The sequence below is a fragment of the Schistocerca gregaria genome, chromosome 2 (assembly GCF_023897955.1).
Source record: "Schistocerca gregaria isolate iqSchGreg1 chromosome 2, iqSchGreg1.2, whole genome shotgun sequence".
Classification (NCBI taxonomy): domain Eukaryota; kingdom Metazoa; phylum Arthropoda; class Insecta; order Orthoptera; family Acrididae; genus Schistocerca; species Schistocerca gregaria.
The window spans coordinates 172,775,724-172,791,717 of NC_064921.1; the positions used below are offsets into that span (position 1 = coordinate 172,775,724).

Consider the following 15,994-nt stretch of genomic DNA (forward strand, 5'->3'; position numbering starts at 1 on the left):
CCACAGCTCTCCTCTCCTCTCCACAGCTCTCCTCTCCTCTCCACAGCTCTCCTCTCCTCTCCACAGCTCTCCTCTCCTCTCCACAGCTCTCCTCTCCTCTCCACAGCTCTCCTCTCCTCTCCACAGCTCTCCTCTCCTCTCCACAGCTCTCCTCTCCTCTCCACAGCTCTCCTCTCCTCTCCACAGCTCTCCTCTCCTCTCCACAGCTCTCCTCTCCTCTCCACAGCTCTCCTCTCCTCTCCACAGCTCTCCTCTCCTCTCCACAGCTCTCCTCTCCTCTCCACAGCTCTCCTCTCCTCTCCACAGCTCTCCTCTCCTCTCCACAGCTCTCCTCTCCTCTCCACAGCTCTCCTCTCCTCTCCACAGCTCTCCTCTCCTCTCCACAGCTCTCCTCTCCTCTCCACAGCTCTCCTCTCCTCTCCACAGCTCTCCTCTCCACAACTTCCTGCTGTGAAAACACACTGCAACTCCATAAGCTCTTCGGTGGTAATTTCTTGGCTGAGATCTTCCACAAGCTCATAGATATCATTGTTATCCAATACTAGCCCAATCTCGTTGACTACAGGCTCCACAGATACTGACTAAAATGCCTCAGTCACATGTGACAATGCACTCTGGCCAATGTGGAAGTCAGAGTTCTCTTGGTAACCCCTTCCCATGCCTCTTCAATCATCTTGACGCAGTCAGTGACATTGAAGTTATATTTCCAAATCTCTCAGAGTGAGATAGGTAGCTTCTTAAAATTAGAAATAATGTGTTGGTCTGTAGACTGGAGTAACAAAGTGGTGTTGGGAGGCAGAAATTGTATCTTGATGAATTGAAATTTTTAAAGGAGATGGTCTTGTAGGCCTTTAGAATGGGCAGGAGTGTTGGCCATAACAAGCAAGACATGGAGTGGCAGATTGATCTCAAGTGAATATTTTTTCACAGACGAGCCAAATACTTCATTGGTCCAATTGCAAAAAAGATCACGTCACCCATCCTGGCTGTTGGACTTCCACATCACGTTTAACCTGCTCTTCTGGATGTAACTCTTCTTGAAGGCTTGTGGAGTTTCTGAATGGGAAACAAGCAGTGGTTTAATTTTCAACTCGCCGCTTTCCTTGACACACAAAGCAGTGTGGGACAGTCTTTCATTGGCTTGTAACTGGTCAGCGCATTCTCCTCTGCTATTATAAATATAAACTTCGGCATCTTTTTCCATAAAAGATCTCTCCCCTCACAATTACAAACCTGTTGTGACAGATAACCCTCAGAATCTATGAGCATCTTGAAGTTGCTGATGAAGTTCTCTGCTGTGTTTGTGTTAGAGATGGCTGATTTGCCATGCATCACAACACTGTGGATGCTGCTCCTTCTCTTAAACTCCTCGAACCACCCATGGCTTCCCTTAAACAGTTCTTCAGACGCTGATGATCCTGGCGTCTTCCTAACAAGGTCGGCAAAAATTCTCCTTGCCTTCTCAAATTATGTCCTCATTAATAGTGTCGACTTTAAATTGCTTTTTATTTATCCGTATAAGGAACAAGCTTCTGACATCATCCAGAATACGAAACCATTGTTTAGATACTCCTGTCACTCCCTTTGAAGCGTCCATCTCCGTAATCTTGTCCTTGTCCTTGAGAATAGTTCAAATAGTTGTAGACAGATTGTATGTGTGTGTGCTAAATCAGCAACACTCGCACCACGTTTGTGTTTTTCAGTGATTTTACAATTCCCTTCTAAGGTCATTTTCTTTCTCTTACGATTATCTTCTTGCAGCTTTATCTTTGGAAAGCTGCATTAAGATGCTACTAAACCCAGACTGCAGTACGTACTAAAGACATTGTTCATATGCTGTTGCGACAATGAAAGGTCTTGGTGTTGTTAAGTGTTTTCCCCCTGTGCACAACTGCTGGTGACATCATACTAAATCTTCGTCACTCGTTATGTGAAACATTGCTCGTTAAATGAGTCATTCCTTTACAGTTTGTTTTGCTTATTATGTGCAGAGCACATTAATGGAGGTGCTCATTAAGCGATGTTCCACTGCAGATCCTGCATGTGCATGAAGCTCTTGATTATCTGGTTGCAGTTTATCTGGGCATATTTCAGTGATGTTCTTTTTTTTTCCTTAAAAAAAAGGAAAAGAAAAGAAAAAGAAAAAAGAAAAATACTAAAATGATGTCTCAAGTATTCTGTTAGTATGAGAACACTTACTTTTGTTGGAATAAGTTATTATTCATGTGATTCATATTTTACTACCAGAAGTCAATGCAGGCCCCAATCCCTTTGTCAGACATAAGTGAAAGGTTTTCCCATTGTTCCCATTTTGTTTTTAGGTAAATATGAGGGCTCTATCCTTGGAACATGTCTACAGCTGATTACCTGACTGTATGGTAGGCAAGCCTTTTCCCTGGTGCTAAAAGTCAATAATTTCAAACTCAAAATTATTCAGGTTTTGTTGTGAGAGAGTTTCTTTCAGAATTCTTACCTACTGTTGATGCAAAATGAAGGCATACTGTTGAATACTGCCAAAATGAATGCATTGTTCATAGTTTACTAGCAGCTGACAGAGTTCAGTAATACCATAGTTTCTAAAATGGATGATTGACAGTGTGTGTTAACCTATTTTACTTTTTTTCTGAAGATAGAGATGGTTTGTGCACTAAAGTGCCAAGGAAGCTGGTATAGGTATGCATACACAAATACAGAGATAGTTAAACAGGCAGAATACAGTGCTGCAGTCACCAACACCTGTATAATACAGTAAGTGTCTGGCGCAACAAGATCTAAGCGAGTCTGAGCACGGTGTTATAGTCACCGCACAAGCAATGGGACACAGCATATCCGAGGTAATGATGAAGTGGGATTTTCCCATACGACAGTTTCACAAGTGTACAGTGAATATCATGAATCTTGTAAGACATCAAATCTCAAATGTTGCTGCGGCTGTAAGAACAGGACCAACAAATACTGAAGAAAATTGTTCAGAATACCAAAAGTGCAACCCTTCAGCAAATTGTTGCAGTTTTCAGTGCTGGGCTATCGACAAGTGTCAGCATGCAAACCAATCAACGAAACATCATTGATATGGGCTTTCGGAGTCGAAGGCCCACTTGGGTATCCTTGATGACTGCAGGACACAAAGCTTTACACCTCGTCTGGGCCTGTCAGCACCGACATTGGACTTTTGATGTTTGGAAACATGCTGCCTGGTCAGGCGAGTCTTGTTTCAAATTGTGTTGAACGGATGGACGTGTATAGGTATAGAGACAACCTCATGAATTCATATACCCTGCATGTCAGCAGGGGACTGATCAAGCTGGTGGAGGCTCTATAATGGTGTGGGATGTCTATAGTTGGAATGATAATGGGACTCCTGGTATGTTTAGATACGATTCTGACAGTGACATGTTCGTAAGCATCCTGTCTGATCACTTGCATCCATTTGTGTCCATTGTGCATTCCAACAGACTTGGGCAATTGCAGCAGGACATTGCGACACCCCACATGTCCAGAATTGTTACAGAGTTGCTTCAGGAACATTCTTCTGAGTTTAATCACTTAAGCTGGTCACCAAACTCACCAGATATGAACATTATTGAGCATATCTGGGATGTCTTGCAACGTGCTGTTCAGAAGAGATCTCCACCCCCTCATACTCTTATGGATAGTACTGTAGGATTCATGGTGTCAGTTCCCTCCAGCACTACTTCTAAGGCAGGTGTACCAGTCTCTAGAAAGATGACACACAAATGAAAACATGTTGTTCTAATAACTGAAAAGGAATCATTAGATGATAAAAACATCTGTGAGTGGTTAAATAGTGATGCTTACTAATTGTGATTTGATTAGTTAAGTGATGCAGGATTTGTGAAGAAAGTGTATTCAGTAGAGGAAAAGAACAAAAATAAGGTGGTCGAGGAATTTATTGTGCGCATCAATGTACTAAAGAGTGTAAAATTCTTATGCAGGACAAAATCTGTTGGACTGTACTGATGTTTTGATGCTCTAGGAAAGGAGAAACAGTGACAGGAAAGAAAAGGGGGGCCGCGAACAGTTGTTTCTGAAAAAGTGTGCTGAGGTGTTAAGGTATATAATGTGTTTGTGTAATTTTGTAAATACTTTGCCACTTTCTCACATGGATAATACAGTGGGTATTCAAATATGACAGGTGGCATGGTTCCTAAACACAGTAAGTAGTAGTTTCTTGTAAAAAAATTGTTATTTTGGATTGTTTGTTTTCGATTATATATCTAGTCTTGTATCCATACTAACTTGGGTAATTGTAAGCTTGCTGTATTGTCAAATGCCTTTTGGAGAATTATTAAATGATGGTTTGGTATGCCATTAAAATGATGTATTCATAGGTAAAACTTGCTGGAATGTTTATGTCATGGGAAAGGAGAGAATTTGTAAACAGAATTCTTCCTCATTAATAATGCTGCTGTAGCTCAATCTGTCTGGAAGCTAATGCATGAGACATTGTATGCTATAACGTTTTCAGTTCCTTTGTTGGTTCACACACTGATACCCCCACTGCAGTTAATTTGGTATATGTTGTTGAGGATTTGAAAAATGCTCTCAAAGCTTATCACATTAGACTGCGAACCATTTCTGTTGACTGTTGTTAAAGTTAATATATTTGTCTTAAAAAAGGAAAACTTGAAAATTTATTTGTCAGTAGAAGACGTAAAGTCATCATCATCATCATATATATTATAAAACTTTTTTTGGTTAAGTTGACCGTACTTCCAAAACCACTTATCACCAATCACTGGATTTTATGCTATCTTTGGTTCCCCTGCTGTGCACTGTAGTGGTTGTGCTGCTGTTAGCTGTTGTGGCTGTGGAGATAAGAGTTTTGAAATAGTCCCATCACCTTATGGTTGTCACCAGTGCAGTGTCTGTGTCTTTCACAGCCATGTAATTTTTCAGGAGAAAATGTTTGAAGTTGTACTACAATAGTCTTGAGCTTTCACAAATGCTGTAGAGTATTCTTGAATTGTCCAGATTACAACTTGGAGATGACACACATCACATTAATTTGCACCATGGCAGATCCCTTTTAAACAAGTAGTAGTGATACATAGTTTACACATTGACTGCCATGATTAAATTTGGACCATGCGTTGCTATGCCACATTGATATGATGAATATTACTTCTGAAGCCAAATTGATTTTTTGCTTCAGATGTCTTTTTTTGAACATGTAGAATTAAGTTAATTGATAAAATGTCAATTTATGACTGATCTGGACCGATAAAAGGCGTGAGCCATATATGGCTCACATGGCCCAACATCATTATTTTAATACAATTATAATCTGTGGCCACATGTTGCTCACATGATTTAAAACCATAATATGTATAAAAAATTGTTGTCCAAAAAATGATTAAAACAATTTATTTGGTTGTAAAGGGTGCGGCAGTGTTCATAGTGTAATTTGACTTGTTTAGTACAATGACATACTGCAGGAATGTGTGCCGCATTCGTGTACATTGATATGGAGCGGTGGAGTGCACAGCATGATGCCTTTGCTGTTGAAAGTTATTTCAAGAATAACGACTACGTTATTGCTACCCAGCATCTATTTTGGCAAAATTTCAACTTCACACGTCATAGGAAATTTCCAGATGGACGGTGGGTACGGGCATTTCGAACAACAGGTTATGTTTGCAGTAGCAAGCCAGGATGAAGTGAAAGAGCTGTGCGGACACCAGAAGCCATGGAATGTGTTCGTGCTGCACTATTGTGTAGCCCAAAAAGATCTGTTCGTCGTCATGCACAAACTGTGCATATGTCTGATCACTTATTCAGGAGAATATTGCAAGATGATCTCCATTTTCACTCATATAAGCTGCAGATTGTTCAGGAAATTAGGCCTCGTAATTGGGTTTCACGCGAAACATTCTGCTTAACCATGCGTGATCTCTTTCGCCAAAATCCACAAATGTTGCACACCATCTTGATGTCAGATGAAGCTCATTTTGAGTTATGTGGCTCAGTGACTAAACAGAATATGCATTATTGTGTCACAGTGTGGTGTGGAGTTGCTTCCTTTGGGATTAATGGCTATTACTACTTTGAGGATGACAGCTGTGTGACTGTAACTGTCACCAGTGAATGCTGCCTAAAGATGCTGCAAGACTTCGTTCTTCCCCAATTAGGTATGGTGGACGTGGAACAATAATGTTTTCAACAAGATGGAGAGACCTAGAATACGCTCAGAATTTGCATTGATTTCTTGTGTCAGACATTTCCCGGTAGAGTAATCTCCCGTTTTGTGACATTTCGTGGCCGCCTTGCTCACCTGACCTTCCATGTGCAGACTTCTTTCTTTTGAGGCTACCTGAAGCAAGAAATGTTCCGAATACGTTGTGCCACCATTCCTGAGTTGAAGGATCGGATCAGAACTGCCTTCAGCAATGTCCCAGGGAATATGTTACGCCAAGTTATGAAAAGCTACCAATGCTGCCTAGATGAATTTGTTGTGCAGAGGGGGCATCATTTGACAGGAGTCATATTCAAAAAGTAATCCACGCAATGGACAATGACTTTCACGTTAGTAAATGGCATACTTTTAACTACTAATTGACATAAGAAGGTAATAAATAAATTATAGTTGCTGCCTGATGGTGTGTTTTTAATATCCTGCTATAAACTCTGCCGCGCCCTGTATTAGCTGCATATAATACTGCATTATTTACAATTTTTTTTACTTTTTCTGGCAATAATGTTCATGAATAAAGATCTTAGAATATTCTACTTCTTCAACACAGCATTGTGAATGTCACTAAAACACTCGTTGTACATAAAATATCACATTTATTGCATTTAGTGCACACCTTATTCACTTTCTTAGAAGCATCCTTTCTTTCTTCTGTTCTTTGCAGGCACTTATAGCCAGAATATCATCTTGTTCTGCTTTAGTCCCTCTTCTGTCACAAGGTGATGGCTGTTATCCTCGTGGAACGGTTGTTATTTTGCTCGTAGTTGTGGATCTATGGCATGCAATAGTAGTACCATTTAACCGTATGCCAAAGTGTCATTGAGTGTCTGATCGGATACATCAACAAATGACTTGGTGGCATTGTAGTCGCTGACTGCTTTGGATTTCAAAACTTCCACACCATTTTAATGTTTTACAGGCACCATATCATCATCATGTTTGTTTGTATCCCTGACAGTTGCAGTTAGGAATCACCAAAGCTACCAACTGCAAAATAATTGAGTGCTATGAACATGAGTGTTCAGTGGAGCCACCACTTTTAAATCCATAGTTGAAATGCATTATTTGTGAGCTCTGAGGCTCATGAGGCCTCTAAACATAACTCAGCATGAGCCGGTTATGGCTCACGCGGCCCACAGTACAATGTATACGTGAACCAAATACGGCTCACGTGGCGTCACAACCCATGTAACTGTGAGCCAACATTGGCTCATGTGGCAGTCAATGTGTTAAAGGATGGATTGCTACTCACAGTGTAGTGGAGATATTGAGTCACAGACAGGCACAAAAAAAAAGTGCTAAACAAGTCAGCATTTGAGATTTTCAATTGAGAAAAACCTGTGATTATCATGAGGATGTGGACAACCCATGATTTCTCCATGATTTAAAAATTGGTTGCTCCAATTTAGCGTTCTGACTGTGTTTGTAATGGCTAATGCACCTTACAATTCTGTGATTTTAGAAGAAGATGAAGAAAAAAACAACAATTAGCGAACATAAAGAAACTATTGTGCAGTGGTTTGCAGGTGAGAGGCTTTGCTGCAGACATGAGTATGACAAAGCTGCTGTTATATTCGGTTGTGGAACAAAATAAGCCTGTGACATCTGCATATGTTGTAGATGAATTTGCAAGGGAACAGGGTCACATGGCAATTAGGCTAGCACCTCATCACTGCCATTTTAACTCAATTGAATTGGGTTGGAGTGATGTCGAGGCTTAAATTCAAAATAAAACAAGAGACGTTTACAATAAAAGAAGTGGAAAGGCTGCTACGTGAAGGTCTTGCTACTGTAGACGCCAACTTATGGAGGATGAAAGTAATCCTCCCCTCCCCTCCCCTCTGTATCTGAAACTGAGGCTATGCATCTTTAGCTTTATTTTGTTCTGATTGTGGATAGGATGTTCTTTGGTATGCTTAGGTTTACATTATTAAATGACATTTTATATGCAGCTATTGCGGGTAACAATTCAGGGTGACTCCTGTTGGACATTGTCATTAATTTTGGGTGTTGTTTATTTCCTAGTTTCATACACTATCGAGCACTTTCCCTGATATAGTCATTTTTTCCATTGTAAGAAAAATGTACTTAGGTGTACATTATTATGCAGCAGCTTATATACATGTTAATTGTAGCTTACATTTACAAAACATACTCCAAAGCTGTGTGTGTATGTGGTGGCAGCTATTGCAACCTCGCAATCACAGTACAGCCAACTACACGCAAGATGTCAAGTGACGTGTTTCACTGGCTCGGGTATAGATGGCCCATGAATAGGATGGTGCCTGCGAGTGACTGTTGCTATACCATGGGTTTGTTTGTAGGTGATACCGTCAAAGATGTAATAATTGCGGTTGAGGATATAGTTGGCCATGGTGACCAGGAAGGAGGTTGTTGGTTTGGAATCCGTTGAGTGTTGGGAAAGGTAGTGTTCAGTAGTGGCGAGGCCATAGGCATTAGGATGTTAGTGTAAAGGGAGGTGACTTCAGTAGTGATGAGGAGGGACACTTTGTGGTGAAGGAACAGGAACTGTGGAGAGTTGATGGAGGAATTGGTTGATGTCTTTTACGGAGGAGGGCAGTCTGAAGGTGTTGGGTTACAAGAACAGATTGCCTCAGTGGGGGCACAGTATCTGGGCACAGTGGGGCATTCTCAGTGGTTGGGTTTATAGACTTAGGAAGCATGTAGGACGTAGGAGCGCAAGGAGTGTTGGGGATTAGGAGAGAGCGATGTTTGTGGGAGAGCTTCTGGAATGGGCCTAAGGATTTGAGGAGAGACTGGAGATCCTGTTGAATTTCTGGATTGGGGTCACTACAGCAGGATTTGTAGATGGAAGAATCTGACAGCTGGCTGAGTCCTTTCACCAGTTAAATCCTTCATGTTCAAAACCATAGTGGTGGAGTCTTTTGTCAGCGAGTATAATTATAAGGTTGGGATCAGTTTTTAGGTGGTGGATTGCAGTTCTTTCTGTGGATGTAGGGTTTGCTTGGATGTTTAGGGATTTGGGGAATGATGTTGAGGTAAGGTTTGTCGTTAAGAAATTCGGGAAAGTTAATGGGGTGATTTGGGGGCAGTTGGGGTGGATCACAGTTGGCTGGAGGATTTAACTGAGTCAAGAAGGTTTTTATTATTGGATTTGGATTGAATCTGATTGGTAGGTTGGTGGCGAAAGTATTTCCACTGTAGGGACTTGGAGGAGGAGAGGTCTTTAAAAAGTCCATCAGATTGAGTTTGGGAGTGGAGCGGAAGGTAAGGCCTTTGGAAAGGACTGATGCTCCTGTGGTAATAAGGCTTTTGGAGGAAAGGGTCATGACTTTGTTTAGGATTTGTTTAGGTCCTGGATTCTGTATAGTGGTGGAAGGGAGTTTTTGAGTGTTAGGTAAATGTAACAGTTCTGTGAGACAATGCTTGTCAGTTATGAGGGACCAAGGTCTGTGAGGCAGTGCTTGTCAGTTACGAGGGGACATGGGGGAGGTTTAGAGGCTGTTGTGGAGGTGGTGGATAGTGGTCCAAGGTGGCAGTAAGAGGTTGAACAGATTGGATAGCTTTCTGAGGTGGTGTTTTGCATGCTGCCCTAGATCATGGAGGGCAAGAGTTTGTGTGGGAGATGGTGTACAGGAATTCGGGATTGCAGAGCAGGAGAATTTTATGTATGGAGACGAGATATTTAAAGGAGAACTGGAGCTTTGGACCTGATTTACATGGTTTTGCGGGACTAGGTTGGTGAAAGCTAGGGCTGGCAGAACTAGAACAAGTTGAGGTCATTGCAGGAGGAGGAGTTGCAACTAGAGATGGGTAATTTAATGGGAAGACCATTTGGGGGGATTCTATGAGCCACCTACAATGCAGGAACAGTATGTAGGACTTTGTTGTGGCTAGCAATAAGGAAATTTTTCTGTATTGGCACTGATGGAAGGAATAAGGATCCAGGGTGGAGGATAAAAATGTGTAAAAATATGTAACATACAAAAAATTAGCAAAAATACATGAGGAATATCAGAAAAAGGATGGAATAGATGAGTTATGGAGGAACAAGATGAAACCTGATAGAGTAGGGCTGATAGTGAAAGGCAAAAACAAATTGGAATCAATGTGAAACACGATGGAACATGAGACCAAAGATAAAAATACATAAAAAGACAATGTGGGTTCTAGGTTGGTGTACGGATATGTATGAAGAAGGGGCCTGCAAATGTGATTAGATTGGGTGATGTCAGTATGTGTGTAATGGAATAAAAGAGGATGATGAGTTTGGGGGGGGGGGGGGGGGAGGAGACTGGTAGGACAAGGTACAAGTTCATGTGACATAGGAAGATACAACCTAAATTGTGTCTCATGTTACAATGGACCAACTTTGTTTCAATTGGAGGTGCAGTCTAAAACTTTTCTCTCCCCTTGAATTTTGAGCCCCAAATTTCAGTGTGTCTTAAATTGGGGAAATTTTTTTCCCCCCTTGTTTCCAGTCTCGTTTTTCAGGTGCGGTTTAGATTTCAGTGTGGCTTTGATTTGAGTAAATACGGTAACGACATTCTGTTAAATGAGAAGCATAACTACGAATCAGTCATGCAATTCTAAGTAACTGTACTCTACGGCACTGACTCAGCTCCAACATCTGGATATAGTGGAGATATTTGCTATCTACTTCTGCAATGTTGGAGCACTGTATACTAAATAAAAAATGCACTGCAGATGGCTGTCCAATAAGTCATGTTTGTATGATAAATGATCCCAATATGGGATTTATATACAATATTGGATATTAAACAAAAACTGTTGGTACAAATTAATTTTGGTGGAATAAACCACCAAAACATTTCTCTGATATTTCAATTTAAAACTTGCACTTTTATCATGTACTTTTTGGTTATGTGTCATGTAATGTACCCTACCCATTCTTTCTTTCAGTGACCTTAGTAGCATCACTAGTTTGAAGCAAGTTATATTGAACTCATTCTCGCCACCATCTGAAGAGATAAAATCAGCTGCCTCATATGCACTTGGAAGTGTTGCTGTAGGCAACTTACCACAATACCTGCCATTTGTACTGCAGGAAATTGAGGCTCAACCAAGAAGGCAGTATCTCCTCCTCCACTCACTGAAAGAGGTTTGTTGCAATGTATTATTTTCCATTGAGGTATATTGGCTAGGGTGTGACATCATTGTATTCATTGCTTGTACAATATTATGTGCTACTTGTTCCCTCATTAACTAAAATGCTACTGAATGTAAGTGATGATAGAAGTGTGTATCAGATAAGGGTTTGAGTCCTGATCTGTCTTTCATTGGACGTTTTCTACGCATCTATAAATCACCCTTAAGTAAGTGAGTGTGTGTGTGTGTGTGTGTGTGTGTGTGTGTGTGTGTGTGTGTGTGTGTGTACGTACACCCATGTAAGATGAAACAAACAGCTTTTATTTTATGTTTTGTGAAGAGTTCTGGAAATGACACTACTTGTTGGTAACAAACAACCAGGATCATTGAAGCTGATTTGTGTTTTTACTCTTCAGATCATATCATGGCAGTCATCTAGTCCTGGTGGTATTCAGTTATTGCAGCCATTTGTACCTGCTATATGGCAGCAGTTGTTTCGTCACTGTGAATGCGGGGAAGAAGGAACACGTAATGTTGTCGCAGAGTGTTTGGGAAAACTTACACTAATTGACCCAGGAGTCCTCTTGCCACAGCTTCAAAAGTCGCTGGCCTCAGAATCGGCACTTATGCGTACCACTGTCGTTACTGCTGTAAAATTTACCATTTCTGATCAGGTAAGTGGAGATGATAGTTACCTGTTATGTCAGTTGCCTTGCATTTTGCCAGAAATTTCACATGTGTTTTCAGATCAAATGATACTCAATCATATGATTGAGACTGTAGTAATATGTTGGTATGTAACTCAGATTGAGTTAATTGAAATCATTATTTTAAACACAATGAAATAAATTCCATGGGCACGCACTGCGTCTTCACCAAATCTGGTCTACTTGTCCCATGAATGCTAGTGAAGAAAACAGACTAAAGTCTAGTTTTGCCCTACATTTATTTCTCTGACAGATATTGATAATGAGGTAAAATTCTGTCATTTGTAAGAGATTCAAATAGAAATAGAATCTGTATGTGAAAACTTGGACTGTTGAGTAAACAAAGTAATTCACACCGCAATGATTTAGCATATTGGACCTTTAATGTTGTTGAATTCTATGGCCCTTAACTTTGGATGATAAGACTAAAAACTATTGCCGTCTTATTGGGTGTGGCACATACCATTTAACATTATGAACGTAGACTGGAAATATATTTGTGTTTGCTTACAGTCTTTATCACAAATGAATAGCTGTACAATTCATGCTTGTGTCCCAACTGTTTTAAATGAGCTGATTGTTATTTTGACATATTGTCTGTCGGTTTTTCTCTCTGTCATAACTGTTTTAAGTGAGGTGAATATTATTTTGATGTATTGCCTGTTGGTTTGTCTCATGATCCATGGCTGATGTTTGTCTACAGATTTTCATGACATTAGACTAGCATGTCTGAGTAACATTGTCGTATGTTCTTCCTCCATTGGTGGCAGAATGGAGTTGAGTCAGAGATTTTGCACAATTGTCTAAGGGCTTTCCACTGGTTATTATTGCTCAGGTTCTTCCCTTGCCACCTGCAACATTAGTTCACTGCAGCATGGGAATGTGAGATCTATTTATCTTTAAGTTTTCTTCGGTGTTGTAGAACCTATTGTTATGTTTGTTAATTTCTATGGCTTTCCTAAAAGGGTGGGGGAGGAGGAAGTAGCTTTTCCACACAATGAAAACCTCTGTGTCAGTGAACTTTATGTGGTTGGTTTTATACAGTATGTGCTCCACCACAACCAATTTATTCACATGTGCCAACTTGTAATAGTGTTAATGTTTGGTGATCATTCTGGAATCGTGGCCTGGCAAGTTTTAAAGTCTGCTGGAAGGCATGGACTGCGATGACTGCCCCTAGGTAGCACTGCTGTAATCTGCAAGCATTGTTGTTGCTCCTGTAACTGTATGGAGACATGCTGATCCTCCTGCCCTATCAGCATCTGTGGCTGCCCCTTTAAAGCCAGCAGTGCAGCTGCTCAGTCAGTTGTGATGTCACTATCTGGTTGTATTGATCTCCCTACGAAATGTTGTTTTGGTTCTGGGTTCACTAGTTATTATAGTTTTGCTCATGGATAATTCACAGTACTCATCATTACGCTGTGTAATCTCCATTCTCTCTCTCTTGTTGTTGTCCACCTGTTTACCCTTGTGTGGCTCGCTGTTGACACCCTCTGCTCATTTCTGCAGGTTTTCAACTTGTTCCTGGTCCTGTTTGATACTGGTCACTATAACTGGTTACAAGGTGTAAGGTTATCAGCATTCAAAAGGCACAAAGCTTGTGCAGTTCATGGAACAGCAACAGCAATGGCTGCTCCAGCAGCTTCTTTCAATAGCAATTTCAACAACAGACTGAATTGCTCTGTCAGGAAATTGAAATTTTGTACAATTGTTTACAGGTTCAGAGTTCCCAACCTATCCAGGCTGTGGTGAATTGCCAAGTGGAGATCTACCAACCTGTATTTCCACTGTGCGATGCCACCGAAGATGACTGGGACATGAATTTGCAGCAGTTGAATCAGCACATTGGCACCTTTCAGATCTCTTGATGACCCTCTTAAACAGTGCTCATTCTTTCTTGGCCTTCCCTGAAGACATTTTTCGTACTAAAGAAGTTGACTTCACTCACGAATCATGTTGCGCTCATGCTCAAGGATGTGTATTCATTGTTGCCACATTATTATTCCCAACGATTCAAATACAGTTGCATTGCGCCTCAAGGTCCATCAGTACCACAATTGGCTTGGCCAGCTGTACCGCTCTTGGTGACTGATTTGCAGAGGTCCAGTCGAAGTTGTGATTTCACTTGTACAAACCCTGCTTGCAAGACTAGGTGTGTAGATTCTTTGATGAGACACCATAGTGGTCAAATTAGCTTCCACTTAGGAAGTAAGCACTTCTGCCCTAATACCAGACAACCCTTCCCCGACACTATTTTGAAAACCTTGCACTTTTTTTAGATCACGCAGGCAGCAAGTGAACACCTCTATCCTAAGTAGCAGTGGTCCAGTTGCTCTCTTAATGACAGAATTCTCATAAGTCCTTTCCTGACGGTGACAACATGAGTCATCGATTTCAGAAGTCAGTGGCCTCTGAACAGCCTGTCACACCCTGTTGGCATAACAGTGGGGTGTCCTATCATGTTTTGACTGCTTCACAGCCCACCCATGTGCAGACTGTCCGTATTGCTGGGAGAACTGCAGCTGTTGCCGGAAAGACAGGCATCTTGAAAATGTCTGTCATCAGCCATCAGGACAGTTGGATACAATGCCCCGTGAGAGTCAAGGGGCGATGCCTGAGCTTCAGGCATTTGTTCCTCAGGGCGATATTTCCACCACTAACTTGTTCATCAACCCCATGATTACAAACGGGCATGTCTGTTTCCAGGTGGACAAGGAACTAATGTTTCTTTCATTAACCTCTTAGCATATGCTAGTGTTGGTTTCCCTGACTTGGTCCTGCTATCCCGTACATTTGTCAGGTATGGTGACAATTTGATTTCCCTACTGGGTAAATTCACAATCAAAACTGCATACAACTGCTGTTTGTTGTCGGTAGTCACTCAGCTAGCAACATTTTTGGTTTGCATGCCTTCTTGCTGTATGGATTCTCCATCACTGATAATGTTAAGGTTGTCTCAGACACGGTTCCCTTCCAGGAACTTGACCTCATTCATACCACCTTTCCACCTCTATCCGAACCTGACATGGCATGCACTGCAGGTTTCAAGGCTCATATCTCCTTACATCCAGGTGCAGGGCCCTGTTTTTGCCAGGCACATCCCATTAATGTCTCCTTACTAGTGACTGTCGAGCTGTCAGGTAAGAACTTGATTGCCTCCGTGAAACTTTCCTTGCCAATTCTGCAGATAACTTCCTCATTTCTTATCTTACCTTCACACCTAATTTTTAACATTCTTATGTAGCACTACATCTCAAACATTTTGATTCTCTTCTGTTGCAGTTTTCCCACAGTCCATGTTCAAACACCATACAATGCTGTGTTGCACGTGAACATTCTCAGAAATTTTTTCCTCAAATTAAGGCATATGCTTTTCTCAGCCAGGAAAGCCCTTTTTGCCAGTGCTGGTGTGCTCTGCTCATCATGGGTTATTTTACTGCTGAAATAGCAGGAATCACAACTGTGAACAACTTAATTGGAAAGAACACACAGAATATGTTGTGGGGCAGGTGAAGCAAAGACTGCATTTAATTGGCAGAATGCTTAGATGATGTAACTGATCTACTAAAGAAACTGAATGCACTTCACTTGTCCATCCCCATTTGAAGTACTGCCACACAGTGGGAAGTCTGAAGATGGTCAGTAACTTATCAACACAAAAAGAAAGGTTTCTTACAGTCGAGACTATGTTCATTTTAAAATCCCCAATTTGGGTGTTAAGTTTCTCACTGTCTTCATTTTTGCTTTCTCATTATTTTTGTCTTTCTTCAATTTAACCCCGGGCCATATTCTATTTTCTTTGGGATGTTCATTTTTGTCCAGTTGTCCTCAGGATTGGGCTCCCAGAGCAGTTTTCAGTTTATTATGCGGAATTGTGTGCTATCTTGAGGTAACTAGAGTAGATGGGACAGTGTCATGGTAAGAAATGCCTGATCTGCTCACATTTCCACAATGCCTCCTCACTATTGGTCATGTGTACCCC

At 41.1% G+C, this 15,994-nt stretch overlaps 1 protein-coding gene across 1 annotated transcript in view; it reads left to right on the forward strand.

The window, feature by feature from the left end:
• The window catches only part of LOC126336618 (cullin-associated NEDD8-dissociated protein 1), a 144,206-nt gene that overhangs the window by 101,679 nt on the left and 26,533 nt on the right, over window positions 1-15,994 (forward strand). Inside the window, exons 17-18 of the mRNA XM_050000493.1 lie at window positions 11,120-11,318; window positions 11,722-11,979. Coding sequence (XP_049856450.1) covers window positions 11,120-11,318; window positions 11,722-11,979 — 457 coding nt within the window. The remainder of the gene's footprint in view (window positions 1-11,119; window positions 11,319-11,721; window positions 11,980-15,994) is intronic.